The following is a 15,411-nucleotide window of genomic DNA, read 5'->3' as shown; positions in this document are numbered from 1 at the left end:
AGTAGAAATATACTGGAGAGGATGAAATGGTCAATGGTGTTGAAGACTGGTGAAGTTGGAGGGGCAGAATTGTGATGGCAGACAGACAATATAACATCTATATTTACATAATTCTTAAAAAACCAGATAGAGATCAAGGTGCTCTCATCCCTGGCTATGATCTCTTTTGGGAATCATGACAGAGGAGGTTACAAAATTGCATAATACTTCGACCATGTGGCAGTAACCATCTGAAGCCAATCTGACTGCCTTCAAAAGTACTGTACACAAAGAAGAGAGATGCTTTTGGCAGGTTTACTACTGATTTTCTGATTATTCCATTTTCACATAATATTTCGGAACCATAGGTAATTCAATGATCTCTGTCCAGGGACACCATTTTGCTGATTGTCTTTAGTTGCTAAAGGAGTAGCGGCGAGGGAGCTGTTGTACAGTTCAGTGTGTGTACAACACATACATGAAATAACAAATATACTCTCTGTACATATTTCTCTCTAAATACACAGTGAATTAAAATTTATTGCCACAGTTTATAGACTATAGAGCTCAACATCAAAGTAATCATCAGATCCTCAATGATATTTTATGGCAGATATTTGTTCAAGTAACTCTACCAAATTCCACTCCCTTAAACTGTCTCCATCTTTTTTCCCCTGAACTGAAAGCTGCAGAACCCCTTACCTGCTGTAGGCTTTTAGATCAGCAGCACATAATCACAACAGCCTGAGTTACTTCACCTTCTTACTGTTTCAACTTTGGTATCTTGAACTGTGAACTTTGGTGCTTCAGAAGCTGTTGGAGTACTAAATTTACATCCTGTTAACCTTGGATTTTAATTCCGTATTGTAATTCTTTTTCTCTCTCACCAATTTTTTAAAAGTTAAATTGTTGTCATCTACTGAAGGATAGCAGGTTATGATTTTATGGACACTGTGTCTGCCATTCAGGATATCAGCAATGAAGTTATTCTTTGCACGCAAGTTTGGACAGTGAGTGTTTGCAAGCTTTAAAGCCAAGTTCCCTAGTCACAGACTCCATTCCACTTCCTGCCACTGTTGAGAATGAACCAGACTGTCCAGAAACTGAGTCCTATTAGCCCCCTGAACAGTGCTTCCAACCCCATATTCTCTCCATGACCAAAATTGCTTACTTCCACCTCCATAACATTACTGATTTCGGCCCTTACTTCAGCTTATTTGCTGCTGAAACCCTCAGAACATTGACACCTCCAGACTCGAACTATTGCGATGCTCTCCTGGATGACTTTTCACCCTCTGTAAACCTGAGCTCATCCAAAGCTCTGCTGTCAATATCATAAAGCGTGCCGAATTCAGTTTACCCATCACCTTTTTGTTCACTGCTCATTATTCTTCACTCCACCATTTGTAGCTGTGTTTTCAGCTACCTAAGCAATGAGCTCTGGAATTCCCTCCCTAAACCTCTGCTCTCTCTACCTCTCTCTTTTAAGTTGTTCCTTAAAACCTACTTTTTTGACTAAGCTTATCTGCCCTAATATCTCCTTGTGTGGCTTAGCGTCAAATTTTGTCTGATGTTGCTCCTGTGAAGCGCCTTGGCATGTTTTTACTTTATTAAAGGGGCTATATAAAAGCAAGTTATTGTTAAGTACAGAAATATTTTTCACCTGAAGGCCAGATGTGAATTTTGCATTTTGGTTCAATAGATGGAGCTCAGGCAAGAAACCATGGCTGATCTCCAGGCCATAATTTTTTTTAAATCCTTTTTTTTTAAACATCTCATCTTGTATTCCTGGCTGAAGTGGGCAACGGTTGTCTGTTAGCAGTACTCTTGCATTAGCCAGGAGCAATCGAACAAATTTTGATTGTCGTTTTCATCCTTTATTCCTGTGGAGATGCACTCTGTATAACCTGAAAGACTGAGATCCAAAGCAGCATTGTGTAGTGTTTTTTTATTCATTCAGGGGATGTGGGTGTCGCTGGCCAGGCCAGCATTTATTGCCCATCCCTAATTGCCTTTGAGAAGGTGTTGGTGAGCTGCCTTCTTGAACCTCTGCAGTCCATGTGGGGTACGTACACCCACAGTGCTGTTAGGAAGGGAGTTCCAGGATTTTGACCCAGCGACAGTGAAGGAACGGTGATATAGTTCCAAGTCAGAATGATGTGTGATTTGGAGGGGAACTTGCAGGTGGTGGTGTTCCCATGCATTTGCTGCCCTTGTCCTTCTAGTTGGTAGAGGTCGCGGGTTTGGAAGGTGCTGTCGAAGGAGCCTTGGTGCGTTTCTGCAGTGCATCTTGTATATGGTACACACTGCTGCCACTGTGCATTGGTGGTGGAGGGAGTAAATGTTTGTAGATGGGGTGTCAATCAAGCGGGCTGCTTTGTCCTGGATGGTGTTGAGCTTCTTGAGTGTTGTTGGAGCTGCACCCATCCAGGCAAGTGGAGAGTATTCCATCACACTCCTGACTTGTGCCTTGTAGATGGTGGACAGGCTTTGGGGAGTCAGGAGGTGAGTTACTCGCCGCAGGATTCCTAGCCTCTGACCTGCTCTTGTAGCCACGGTATTTATATGGCTACTCCAGTTCAGTTTCCGGTCAATGGTACCCCCTAGGATGTTGATAGTGAGGGATTCAGCGATGGTAATGCCATTGAATGTCAATGAGAGATGATCATTGCCTGACACTTGTGTGGTGCGAATGTTACTTGTCACTTATCAGCCCAAGCCTGGATATTGTCCAAGTCTTGCTGCATTTCTCCACGGACTGCTTCAGCATCTGAGGAGTCACAAATGGTGCTAAACATTGTGCAATCATCAGCGAACATCCCCACTTCTGACCTTATGATTGAAGGAAGGTCATTGATGAAGCAGCTGAAGATGGTTGGGCCTAGGACACTACCCTGAGGAACTGCTGCAGTGATGTCCTGGAGCTCAGATGATTAACCTGCAATAACCACAACCATCTTCCTCTGTGCTAGGTATGACTCCAGCCAGCAGAGGGTTTTCCCCCTGATTCCCATTGACCTCAGTTTTGCTAGGGCTGCTTGATGCCATACTCCGTCAAATGCTGCCTTGATGTCAAGGGCAGTCACTCTCACCTCACCTCTTGAGTTCAGCTCTTTTGTCCATGTTTGAACCAAGGCTGTAATGAGGTCAGGAGCTGAGTGGCCCTGATGGAACCCAAACTGAGCGTTACTGAGCATGTTATTACTAAGCAAGTGCTGCTTGATGGCACTATTGATGACCCCTTCCATCACTTTACTGATTGAGAGTCGGCTGATGGGGCGATAATTGGCCGAGTTGGACTTGTCCTGTACACAAAAAGCAGGACATACCTGGGCAATTTTTCACATTGCAGGGTAGATGCCAGTGCTGTAGCTATACTGGAACAGCTTGGCTCGGGGTGCGACAAGTTCTGGAGCACAGGTCTTCAGTACTATTGCTGGAATATTGTCAGGGCCCATAGCCTTTGCAGTATCCAGTGCCTTCAGTTGTTTCTTGATATCACACGGAGTGAATCGAATTGGCTGAAGTCTGGCATGTGTGATGCTGGGGACTTCAGGAGGAGGCCGAGATGGATCGTCAACTCGGCACTTCTGGCTGAAGATTGTTGCAAATGTTTCAGCCTTATCTTTGGTAGGCATGAACAGAAGTTCTGTTGCTTTTATCTTCTACTCTAATATTCTGAGCCCATGCTGCCCTCTCACTGGCTCACCAGCTGCCCAATTAAATTGATTGCTGAATACTCATCAATGGAAATTTTCCACACCAACTGCATGGTTTCTCATGCTTGGGCCAGCCCAGTCAGTTGCCAGACGAGTGAGCAGCCTGTCCATGAGGGGGACTGAACTTGAGGGTGTTCCTTCAAGGGAATAAAATTGACATGGTTATAATTTTCCTCAGTCAGTTTTTCTATATAAATTAAAATGAGGGAGCACTTGGAATAGCAAGCAAATGTCTAACTAATCAGCTTGTGTCTTTGTAATCATTTTCATTTCAAAGTACTTGGAAGTGAAAGTCATTTTTCTGTATTCTATAAAGATTTGATTTCATAGATTTTCATGTGATATTACCCAAATTCCTTGCTTGATTCTGACCTTCTGGTTGTTTTGGATATGTAGTGCATACGTGTGTATACAATATGTTAGTATGTTCATGGTGCCATACAGTATCAGAGCATGGTTACTATATTTTGGATGTTCAAAAAGGTTTAAAATTCTTTTAGATATGATGACCATCAGCAATTATATCATTAACTTTTCATTGGTTGCCAAAAAAAGGCCTTTTTTAAACTTTTATTTTTTTTCAAATTTGAAATCTTTATGCTGTCTTTGGTTGATTTGCTACATGTAATTAATGAGTAATTTGTTTTCCTGTTAGCAGGTAGACAGTGAAAAAGATCATTATAGTGGTGTCATTAATGCTGAAGAAAACACAAGGCCTGAAGAGGCAAACCTTCAGGTAGTAACTTTACTTTGTTTTTGAAATCATTAAAACTAGTTTTACATATTGCAGCAGACTGCCAGAACTGTGGAACACATGTACATTTACCAAAGAATTCTATTTAACAATCGAACAAAAACATAATTCAGTTGAACTTGATTATTAACAGTTGAAGCCGTGACATTGTAAATAAAAATCCATAGATAAAAGAAAGGAAAAGAGACTTTCATTTCGGTCGCACCTTTCATAAGTTTAGTATGCGCCAAAGCACTTAACAGCCAATGAAGTACTCTTGCAGTATGGTCACTGTTGCGCTGTAGGAAACGCAGCAGCCAATTTGCAAATGGCAAGGCCTGGCAAACAGTAATGTCACAATGTCCAGATAATCTGTTTTACTGATCTTGGTTGAAGGATAAATATTGTCCAGGGCATTGAGGAGAACTTTCCAGCTCTTTTTCAAAATAGTGCCACAAAGTCTTTCATGTCCATGTGAGAGGGCAGGTTGGGCCTCAGCTTAACATTTCAACTGACAATTCTCTCAGTGCAGCACTCATCCAATAATGTACTGGAGGGTCAGTTGGATGTTCTCAAATCTACGGTGCCTTTTGACTCAGAGGCAAGAGTGTTAACACTTAACCACAACTAATTCACCGTGTACCATAGTAAATTACCGTAGACAAGATTTTTGATTGGCTTTAGCACCAGCATAAACTTCTTTGAAACAAATGGGTTAATGCCAATGTTAAAGTAAATGCTGTTTGAAAAATCAACAATTTGTGTGAATCTTTGTGTCTGCAGGTAGTGTTCTACCTATACACAATAAAAGTTTACATTTCAGTTGTTGCTTCTGCTTGTCTAGTTATATGCATCTCAATACGATGACCATAACTAACAAAAAAAACACCACTTTTCTACTATGGTGCGACTTTATTATGAAACTCAGTAATGATGCTTACCCTCGGCTTTGTCAGCCTTAGCTAAATTGTTAATGGGAGCTACATGAAGAGGAGTAGGTAAGGTATTCCATACTTCTCTACTGTGCCTCTTAGCAGATTAACCAACGAATAGGGTTTATATTGTTGGTGCATTGTTCTGGTTTCTGAGCTGAAAATGTTGACATGTAGGTCTAACTGAAGGGGTTTAGCATTCAATTTATAGTGACTGAAAGGCTTTGTTGTGGATATTTTCTTCATATTAGTTTGTCATTTAATTGATTGTTGTCAGTCTGTCATTGCATGGCACAAGGACGGTCAAGTCGAAATGTGGCCTTCAAATGAAGTGGAGTTAGAAGGCAGGCGAAAACTGGAGAATGGCACCTTGATAACTGGGAGACAGTTTTCAAGTCATACAGTTAGTCCTTATATATTTGGATTTCTATTACTGTTTGTAGTTAAATGGTAAGAATGTAGAAAGTACCGAGAAGAGCTTTAAAAAAGGAGGGGCAATGAAAATAGATTAGCGCTAAATGGGAAAGGGTAGTCAAAGGAAGGGTGGGGCTGATTAGGGACAAAAAAGGGAGGTCATCTTGAGGAGGCAGAGGAAATGAGTGCTTTGCATCTTTCTTTACTGGAGAAGAGGATGTGGCCAGTGTAGCAGTGAAGGAGGAGGCAGTAACAATAGTGGTTAGGATATAAAGAGATGAGGAGGATGTACTCAAAAGGTTGGCAGTCCTTAAAGTAGCAAAGCCACCCCATCCTAGGTCACTGAGGGAAGTAAGGGTGGAAATTGCAGAGATTCTGACCTCAATCTTCCAATCCAGCTTGGATATGGGGGTGGTGCCAGAGGACTGGAGGGTTGCAAATGCTAAACCCCTGTTTTAAAAAGAGGGGAAAGGGACAAACCCAGCAAGTGTGGACCAGTCAACCTAATGTCACTGGTAGGGAAAATTTTAGTGACAATAATCCATGAATTTGGAAAAATAAGGGCTAATAAATGAAAGGCAGCATGGATATGTCGAAGGCAAATCATGTTTGACTAACTTGAACGAGTTCTTTGATGTAATGGAGAGGGTTGATAATGGTAGTATGGTTGATGTGTTTGTGGACTTTCAAAAGGTATTTGACAAAGTAGCACATAGTTGGCTTGTTAGAAGAATTAAAGCGCATGGGATTAAAGAGACATTGGTAATTTGAATACAAAATTGGGTAAGGGACAGAAGGTAGAGTAGTGGTGAAGTTACTTTTCAGACTGGATGGAAGTATGCAGCAGTATTCCCAAGGGGTTGGTATTAAGACCACTACTGTCTTTAGTACTTATTCATGTTCTGGATTTGGGTATTCAGGACATAATTTCAAAATTTTAAGATGAAACAAAACTCGGAAATGGTAGTAAACAAATGAGGAGGACAGTAACAGACTTCAGGATGACTAAGACTAATAAAATGGACAAACATGGCAGCTGAAATTTAATGCACAGAAGTGTGGAGTGATAAATTTTGAGAGGGAGAATGAGAAGAGACGATAAGAACGAAATGGTACTATTTTAAAGTGGTGCGAGAGTGTGTGTACAGAAATCTTTGAAGGTGGCATGTTAAGCTTTTTTTAAAAATGCATATAGGATCCTTGGTTTCATAAGAGTACAAAAGCAACGCAGATATGCTGAACACTTCTAAAATGCTGGTTAGGCCTAAGCTGAAGTATTACCTTCAGTTCTGCACGCCACACTTTAGGAAGAATGTCAGTGCCTTGGAGAGGGTGCAGAGAGATTTAGTAGAATGGTACCAGAGATAAGGGACTTCAGTTATGTGAAGAGATTGGAGAAGATGGGGTTGTGCTCCTTAGAATGGAGAAGCTTAAGAGATGTGTTGGAGGTGTTCAAAATCATGAATGGTTTTGATAGAATAATTAGGAGAAACTATTTTCAGTGGCAGAAGGGGCAGTAACCAGAGGACACAGATTTAAGATGATTAGCAAAAGAACCAGAGGTGACATGAAGAAAGGTTGTTTTATATATGCAAAGTTGTTAATCCAGAATGCATTGTCTGAAAGGGTGGTGGAAGCAAATTCAGCAGTAACTTTCAAAAAAGAATTTTATAAATACCTGAAGGGGGAAAAAAATTAGAGGGCTATGTCATAACTTTTAATCTAATCTTTAATCCACCTTTGCCAACTCACTACTCATACCTATGTATTTTGCTTTACTCATATTTAAGACTCTAGTTTTGGGCTTAACTATATCACTCCCAAACTCAATATGAAAGTCATCATAGTGTGATCATCATTCACTAGAAGCAATGCTAGATCTAAAATAAACTGTTCCCTAGCTGGTTCCTCGACATACCAATGGAGAAAACTATCTTGTGTACATTCCTTAAGAACATAGGATCAGGAGCACTCCATTTAGCCCCTCAAACCCTGTTCCACCATTCAGTGAGATCATAGCTGATCTGCAACCTAACTCCGTATACCTGGCTTTCCCCATATTATCTAATAGCTTTGGTTAACAAAATTCTATCAATCTCAGCTTTAATTGAACAATTGATCTAGCATCGATTGCCATTTATGGAAGAGAGTTCCAAACTACTACCACCCTTTACATGCAGAATTGCTACCTAATTTTACTCCTGAAAAGTCTGCCTCTGATTTTTAGACTATGCAACCCTTGTTCTAGACTCCCCAACCAGCAGAAATAATTTCTCTTTACCCTATCTGCTCCCCTTAATATCTTGAAAACGTCAATCAAATCACTCCTTAACTTTCTAAATTCCAGGGAATACAATCCTAATTTGTGTCATCTGTCCTTGGAATTTAACAGACATTGGCGTCCGGCTATCATTCTGATAAATCTATGCTGCACTCTGTCCAAGACCAATATATCCCAGAACTGCTCACAATGCTCCAGGTGAAGTCTAACCAGGGCTGAAGCATAACTTCGACCCTCTTGTATTCTAGTCCTCTAGATATAAAGGCCAGTATTCCATTAGCTTTTGATTATTTTCTGTACCTGTCCATAATATTTTAATGATCGCTGTACCTGGCCCCCAAGACTGTTTGGACCTCCACTGTTTCTAGCTTTTCTGTACTCTGTTCTATGCTTTTTAGATCCAAAGTGGATAACCTCGCATTTGCCTATATTAAAATCTATTTGCCACAGCTTTGCCCATTCACTTAATCTATCAATATCTCTTTGTAATGTTACACTTCCATCTACACTGTTTACAATGCTGCCTATCTTTGTGTCATTGACAAATTTATTAATAATACAGCGAATAGTTGAGGCCCCAACACTGATCCTTGCGGGATGCCACTAGTTACGTCCTGCCAATTAGAGTACTTGCGCATTATCCATACACTGTCTTCTGCCACTCAGCCAATTTCCTAACCAGGTCAATAATTTGCCTTCAATTCCATGAACTTTAACTTTAGCTAAGAGTTTCGTAAGCGAGACTTTATAAAATGCATTCTGGAAGTCCACACAAATAACATCCATACACTGTCCACTACTTGAGTCACTTCTTCAAAAAAATTCAATCAGGTTAGTCAGGCAGACCTACCCTTTACAAATCCAAGCTGGCACTCTCTGATAAACTGAACATTTTCAAGGTGTTCAGTCACCCTACCTTTAGTTATAAACTTGTGTAATTTCCTGACAACAGATGTTAGGCTAACAGGTCTATAATTCCCTGGCTTCCCCTCTCACCTTTCTTAAGGAACAGAGTGACATGCGCAATTTTCCAATCGAAAGGAACGGTTCTTTAATCGAGTGAACTTTGCAAGATTATATTTCGGGCATCTGCAATGACCTCACCTTCCTTTTAAACCCTAGAATGGAAATCATCTGCTCCTGGGGATTTGTCACTCTTTAGTGTCATTACTTTCTTCATTACTGTCATTTGACTTCAAATTTGTTGAATCCCTGACCCTGATTTGATATTAGTTTCCTTGGGATGTCTGGCATGCTGACCTCTTTGTAAATATTAATGCAAAGTAATTATTCAGCAGGTTCACCTTTTCCTTACTTTCATTGACACTATCACCGTTATCAGTTTTTAAGGGGCCCACTCCTGACCACTTTTTCCTACCTAATGCAATTATAATTTTGTTGAATTTGATATCCCTTGCTTTTTTTGTAGCTCTTACTATCTGTTTCGTCACCCTTGCCGTTCTTTGTATCTTTCCCATACGTCTGCTGTTGTTTGCAAATCCCTATGCTTTTTCTTTAGTTTTATGTTGTCTCTTACCCTTTTAGTTGTCCACGGCTGTCTTCTTTGGTGTCCGTGAACATATCCTCCACACTGTTTACTGCAAATTTGGTTTGCCCAGTCTACATGAAAATTAATGTTAAATTGAAATTGAAGCCCAAATTTTTGAAGACTCAGTTCTCCCCACAGCGTCCCCCCACCCCCATGTGTTCGGCCTCCCTGCCCCAAATTCCACCTTTCCTAATGGATGTCCATCTCATCCTGTTAATTCTTCCTTAAAGAATTTGAAGTAAATTCAAGTTTTGTTAAGATGGCCTTGCCATCAGTCAATAAAGTGCATAGATATATAATTTAGATTTTGCAATTATTACGCACTCTTTGTTGACTTAATATCTGGGCTATGTATCCACTTTCAACCCAACAGGCAAGTAACAATTCCCTACCAAGATGATATAGTACTGCTTTGTAACTGGATGGGAATGGCCATCTGTGAGCCAGCACTCCTTTCCATGTATGTTTATCTCCACATCTCCTTTCTGTCCTCATTAAATAGTTCAAAGTAAATGCTTCATCTCTGCTTAACACAGCTCCAAATGCAGTACATAGCCAATCTTTAATTCAAGTCCAAGTGCTGCTTTACTTTTTCCCACCATTTTCAGTATACCCCTCTGGTCAACGAGGTCATTGTAGGACTTGTAACTGCAAATTTGCCTTACTCATGAGGATGATTCGAACCACCGACAGCAGGACACAGGTAGGCGAGCAGAATATTCAGAAAAATGGATTTAATACCGACAATTGTGAGGTGATGCATTTTGGCAGAAGCGATAGGGTGAGGTAATGCAGACTTAATGGTGGAGTTCTGAAGAATGTGCAGAAACAGAGGGATCTGGGGGCGCATGTGCATCGACTTTGAAGGTGGCAGGACATATTGAGAGTGTGGTCAGCAAATCATATGGCATCTTGGGCTTCATAAATAGAGGCATTGAGTACAAAAGCAGGGAAGTTAAGCTGAATATTTGTAAGGCTCTGGTTAGGCCCCATCTAGAGTATTATGTCCAGTTCTGGTCATCGCACTTTAGGAAAGATGTAAGGGACCTTGAGAGGGTGCAGAGGCGATTTACCAGAATGGCTCCATTGATGAGGGATTTTAGTTACAAGGTTAGGTTGGGAAAGCTGGAGTTGTTCTCCCTGGAGCAAAGGAGATTGAAGGGAAATTTGAAAGAGTTGTGAAAGAATATGACAGGGAAAACTGTTCCCTGTAACTGATGGTACAAGGACTAGAGGACACAGATTGAAGTTGTTACAAACATATAAAGCAGGTGTTGGCCACTCCGCCCCTCAAGCCTACTCCGCCATTCAATAAGATCATGGCTGATCTGATTGTAATCTTGACTCCACATTCCCGCCTACCCACCGATAACCTTTCACCCCCTTGCTTATCGAGAGTCTATCTGCCTGTGCCTTAAAAATATTTAAAGACTCTGCTTCCACTGCCTTTTGAGGAAGAGAGTTCCAAAGACACTCAACCTTCTGAGAGAGAGAATTTCTCCTCATCCCTGTTTTAAATGGGCACCCCCTTATTTTTAAATAATGACCCCTAGTTCTAGATTCTCCCACAAGAGGAAACATCCTTTCCACATCCACCCTGTCAAGACCCTTCAGCATCTTATATGTTTCAATCAAGTCACTTCTTACTCTCCTTAACTCCTGTGGATACAAGCCTAGCCTGTCCAACCTTTTCTCATAAGACAACCCGCCCATTCCAGGTATTAGTCTAATAAATCTTCTCTGAACTGTTTCCAGCGCATTTATATCCTTCCTTTAAATAAGGAGACCAACACTTTACACAGTAATCCAGATGTCTCGCCAATGCCCTGTGTAACTGTAGCATAACCTCCCTACTTTTGTATTCAATTCCCCTTGCAATAAACACGAACATTCTATTAGCTTTCCTAATTGCTTGCTGAATCTGCATACTAACCTTTTGCGATTCATGCACTAGAACACCCAGATCTCTCTGCAATCTCTCACCATTTAGATAATATGCTTCTTTTTTATTCTTCCTGCCAAAATGGACAATTTCACATTTTCCCACATTATACTCCATTTGCCAGATCTTTGCCCACTCACTTAACCTATCTGTATCCCTTTGTAGCCTCCTTACGTCCTCTTCACAACTTACTTTCCTACCTTATCTTTGTATCATCAGCAAATTTAGCAACCATACCTTCGGTTCCGTCCTCCAAGTTTGTTATATAAATTGTAAAAGGTCGAGGCCCCAGTACTGATCCATGCCAACCAGAAAATACCTACTCTCTGTTTCCTGTTAGCTATCTTCTATCTGCCAATATGTTACTCCCTGCATCATGAGCTTTTATTTTGGGCAAGAGATGCAGGGGGGAATATGAAGAACTTTTTTGTTTCGTGAGTAGTGGTGACCTGAAGCCTCCTGCCCACAAGTGTGTGGATGCAGAGACAGTTAATGATTTCAAAAGGAACTTGGATGTGCACTTGAAGGAAATAAACTTGCAGGGCTAGGGGGATTGAGTGGGACTGATTGGATTGTATCACGGAGAGTTGGCGTGACTCGATGGGCCGAATGGCATCCTTCTATGCCATAAATGATTCTGACTCTAAATCAAATTAAGAGCTATGAATTAAGCAATAAATTTTCATTTAGCTTTTTTCTGTATGATTTTGATTCAAATTAACAACCTGTTGTAATGAAGCAACTTTGATTTGATTGTAACTTTAACCATTAGTATAGTGGATATTGTTGTACTTTATTGACTATCTTTGCAGCATTAATGATTTTAAGGTATTTTAAACTATATAGTGTCAGACTATTAGGATTTTACAGTTAACTTCAACTCATAATGATGATGGCTCGTTCAAGGGAAGAATTGGCTCTATGGGTGTTGGCACGCTCGCTGGTGGCTAAACAGTCCAATTCTAGACCTGCAGGCTCTTGAGCATTTGGGGCACAGGAATTCTTGCTCTGGGGAGCCCAGGCAGAAACAGTTTCCTCCTGTTTTTGACGTTTCTCTCCTGCAGCTTCGCGTTTTAAGGACTCAAACCTGCGCCTAGAATTCCTGATTTTTGATTGGCAGTTGTTCCCGTCAGTAGCTTCCTGCGCCATGTCTGTTGCTTGATGTCAGCTAAGGAGAATTGTTTCTTCAACCGGTCCTTGAAACGTTTTCATGTGCACTGAAAATTGTTACAAATTTTTCAATGCTTTTGAATTGAGAATATTTCACAATTAACTTCAATTGTGCAAGTGTTAGAGCCGTTGGATTGCCTCAGTGGTTGCCTGACCTACTCCTTTTCTTTTGTTCCTCAAAATGGCTTTTGGCCTGTCTATTGCAGCCATCTCTTTCCTGACACCACTGAAATAAGACTTAGTTGGGTGAGTGTGTGTCTTTGTGATGTTGTATTGCAGAATCTCTGACCAATAACATAAATTGATTATAATATTATTTGCTGCTGGGTTACTGTAGGAATTAGTGCCATTCTTAGCTACATCGCAGCATGCCAATAAAGGAAGGGTTCCCAAATTCAATTTTCACCTTTCTTAAAAGCAAAGCTTTTCTCTTTTTAGTGCTGGTATTCTTAAATACATTTTTAACAATGCTGTGTTCATTTAGTAGATTTTAATAAGAATTGAATTCAGTATTTTTGGTGGAAGCATTAACCTGTATAAAATAGATAGCATAACGGTGACATCAAAATCACAGTGGAATGTCAGGTGAATGCATTAAGTTCATCTGGCATTATCTCCAGTAATGATTTCTAGGCCTGTTTATATCCACTCTTCAGGTTGAGAAGCTTCAGAGATCTGAAGAGCAGCTCCTGATTGAAGAGTGCTGTTAGGAGTGGAAGGAGAGAAACTGGAATAGATAGAAGTTTTGGACTACAAAGTGTAACGAAAGCATGCATTCAGTCTGTCGTTTGGCATGTTGGAGGCATCTTCAAAAATGAGATTTTCTCATCAAATGTACATTCTGCATTCTCATGACCAATAGAAAAATCAATTGTGAGCAAGAGGAGGTTTCATAACTGTACAAGAAAGAAAGCACTTGGTGACTAAGGTAGTGGACAGGGGAATGTCTATGGATGTTATTTATATGGACTTCCAGAAGGCATTTGATAAAGTCCCACATAAGAGACTGTTAACTAAGGTAGAAGCCCATGGAGTTGAGGGCAAATTATTGACATGGCTAGGAAGTTGGTTGAGTGGTAGGCGACAGAGAGTGGGGATAATGGATAAGTACTCCGATTGGCAGGATGTGACTAGTGGTGTCCTGCAGGGATCTGTGTTGGGGCCTCAATTCACATTATTCATTAACGGCTTGGATGATGGCATAGGAAGCCATGTATCCAAATTTGCTGATGATACAAAGTTAGGCGGCATTGTAGACAGTCTAGATGGTAGCATAAAATTGCAAAGAGATATTGACAGACTAGGTGTGTGGGCAAAACTGTGGCAGATGGATTTCAGTGCAGGCAAGTGTGAGATTATCCATTCTGGACCAAAAAAGGATAGAGCAGGGTACTTTCTAAATGGGAAGAGGTTAAGTACAGTGGATGTCCAAAAAGACTTGGGGGTTCAGGTGCATAGATCTTTAAAATGCCACAAGCAAGTGCAGAAAATAATCAAAAAGGCTAATGGAATGCTAGCCTTTATATCTAGAGGATTGGAGGTCATGCTGCAGCTGTACAGAACCCTGGTTAGACCCCACTTGGAGTACTGTGAGCAGTTCTGGACACCACACCTTAGGAAGCATATATTGGCCTTGGAGGGAGTGCAACGTAGGTTTACAAGAATGATACCTGGACTACAGGGGTTAAGTTATGAGGAGAGATTACACAAATTAGGCCTGTTTTCGCTAGAATTTAGAAGGTTAAGGGGTGATCTGATTGAAGTCTTCAAGATATTAACAGGAAAAGACAGGCTAGATAAAGATAAACTATTTCCACTGGTTGGAGATTCTAAAACTAGGGGGCATAGTCTAAAAATTAGGACCAGACCGTTCAGGAGAGATGTTAGGAAGCACTTCTTCACGCTAAAGGTGGTAGAGGTTTGGAACTCTCTCCCACAAACAGCAGTTGAAGCTAGAACAGTTGTTAATTTTAAATCTGAGGTAGATATATTTTTGTTAAGCAAAGATATTAAGGGATATGGGCCAAGGGCAGGTTTATGGAGTTAGGTCGCGGATCAGCCATGATCTCATTGAATGGCAGGACAGGCTCGAGGGGCTGAATGGCCTACTCCTGTTCCTATCTTCCTCTGTTCCTATTTAAATAGCACCTTTCACAACATCGGCTTATGCCAACCATGATTCACAGCTAAAGGTTTACTTTGGAGTATCACCATGGTGGTTATGTAAAGAAACACGGCAGCTGATTAATGTGCAACAAGCTCCCACAAACAACAATGAGTTGAATGACCAGTTGATCTGTTTTTAGTGGCAGTGGTTGAGGGAGAAATGTAGACCAGGACAAAGAACAAAGAAAATTACAGCACAGGAACAGGCCCTTCGGCCCTCCAAGCCTACGCTGATCCAAATCCTCTATCTAAACCTGTCGCCTATTTTCTAAGGGTCTGTATCTCTTTACTTCCTGCCCATTCATGTATCTGTCTAGATACATCTTAAAAGACGCTATCGTGCCCGCGTCTACCACCTCCGCTGGCAAAGCGTTCCATGCACCCACCACCCTCTGCGTAAAGAAATTTCCAGGACATCAGGAGAACTCTTCAAAAAAAGGTGCTATGCAATCCTTTATGTCCTGCTGAGCAAGCAGATGCAGAATGCTTTCACGTCTCATCTGAAATCTGGCGGCTCTAATGATGC

The 15,411-nt window shown here is 41.0% G+C and overlaps 1 protein-coding gene across 6 annotated transcripts in view; it reads left to right on the top strand.

Moving 5' to 3' along the window:
* The window catches only part of fbxo9 (F-box protein 9), a 136,124-nt gene that overhangs the window by 14,063 nt on the left and 106,650 nt on the right, over positions 1 to 15,411 (top strand). For 3 of the 6 annotated variants that reach the window (XM_068021353.1, XM_068021340.1, XM_068021382.1), the window contains exon 2: positions 4,354 to 4,434. The exons of 2 other annotated variants lie outside the window; for them this stretch is intronic. In XM_068021353.1, the coding sequence (XP_067877454.1) occupies positions 4,354 to 4,434 (81 nt within the window). The remainder of the gene's footprint in view (positions 1 to 4,353; positions 4,435 to 15,411) is intronic. One more of the 6 variants, XM_068021349.1, reaches the window with a different exon arrangement.

Source organism: Heterodontus francisci, chromosome 3 (genome assembly GCF_036365525.1).
Source record: "Heterodontus francisci isolate sHetFra1 chromosome 3, sHetFra1.hap1, whole genome shotgun sequence".
Lineage (NCBI taxonomy): Eukaryota > Metazoa > Chordata > Chondrichthyes > Heterodontiformes > Heterodontidae > Heterodontus > Heterodontus francisci.
Note: the sequence above shows the minus strand (reverse complement) of the source record. Positions and strands in the feature narration are given on the sequence as shown.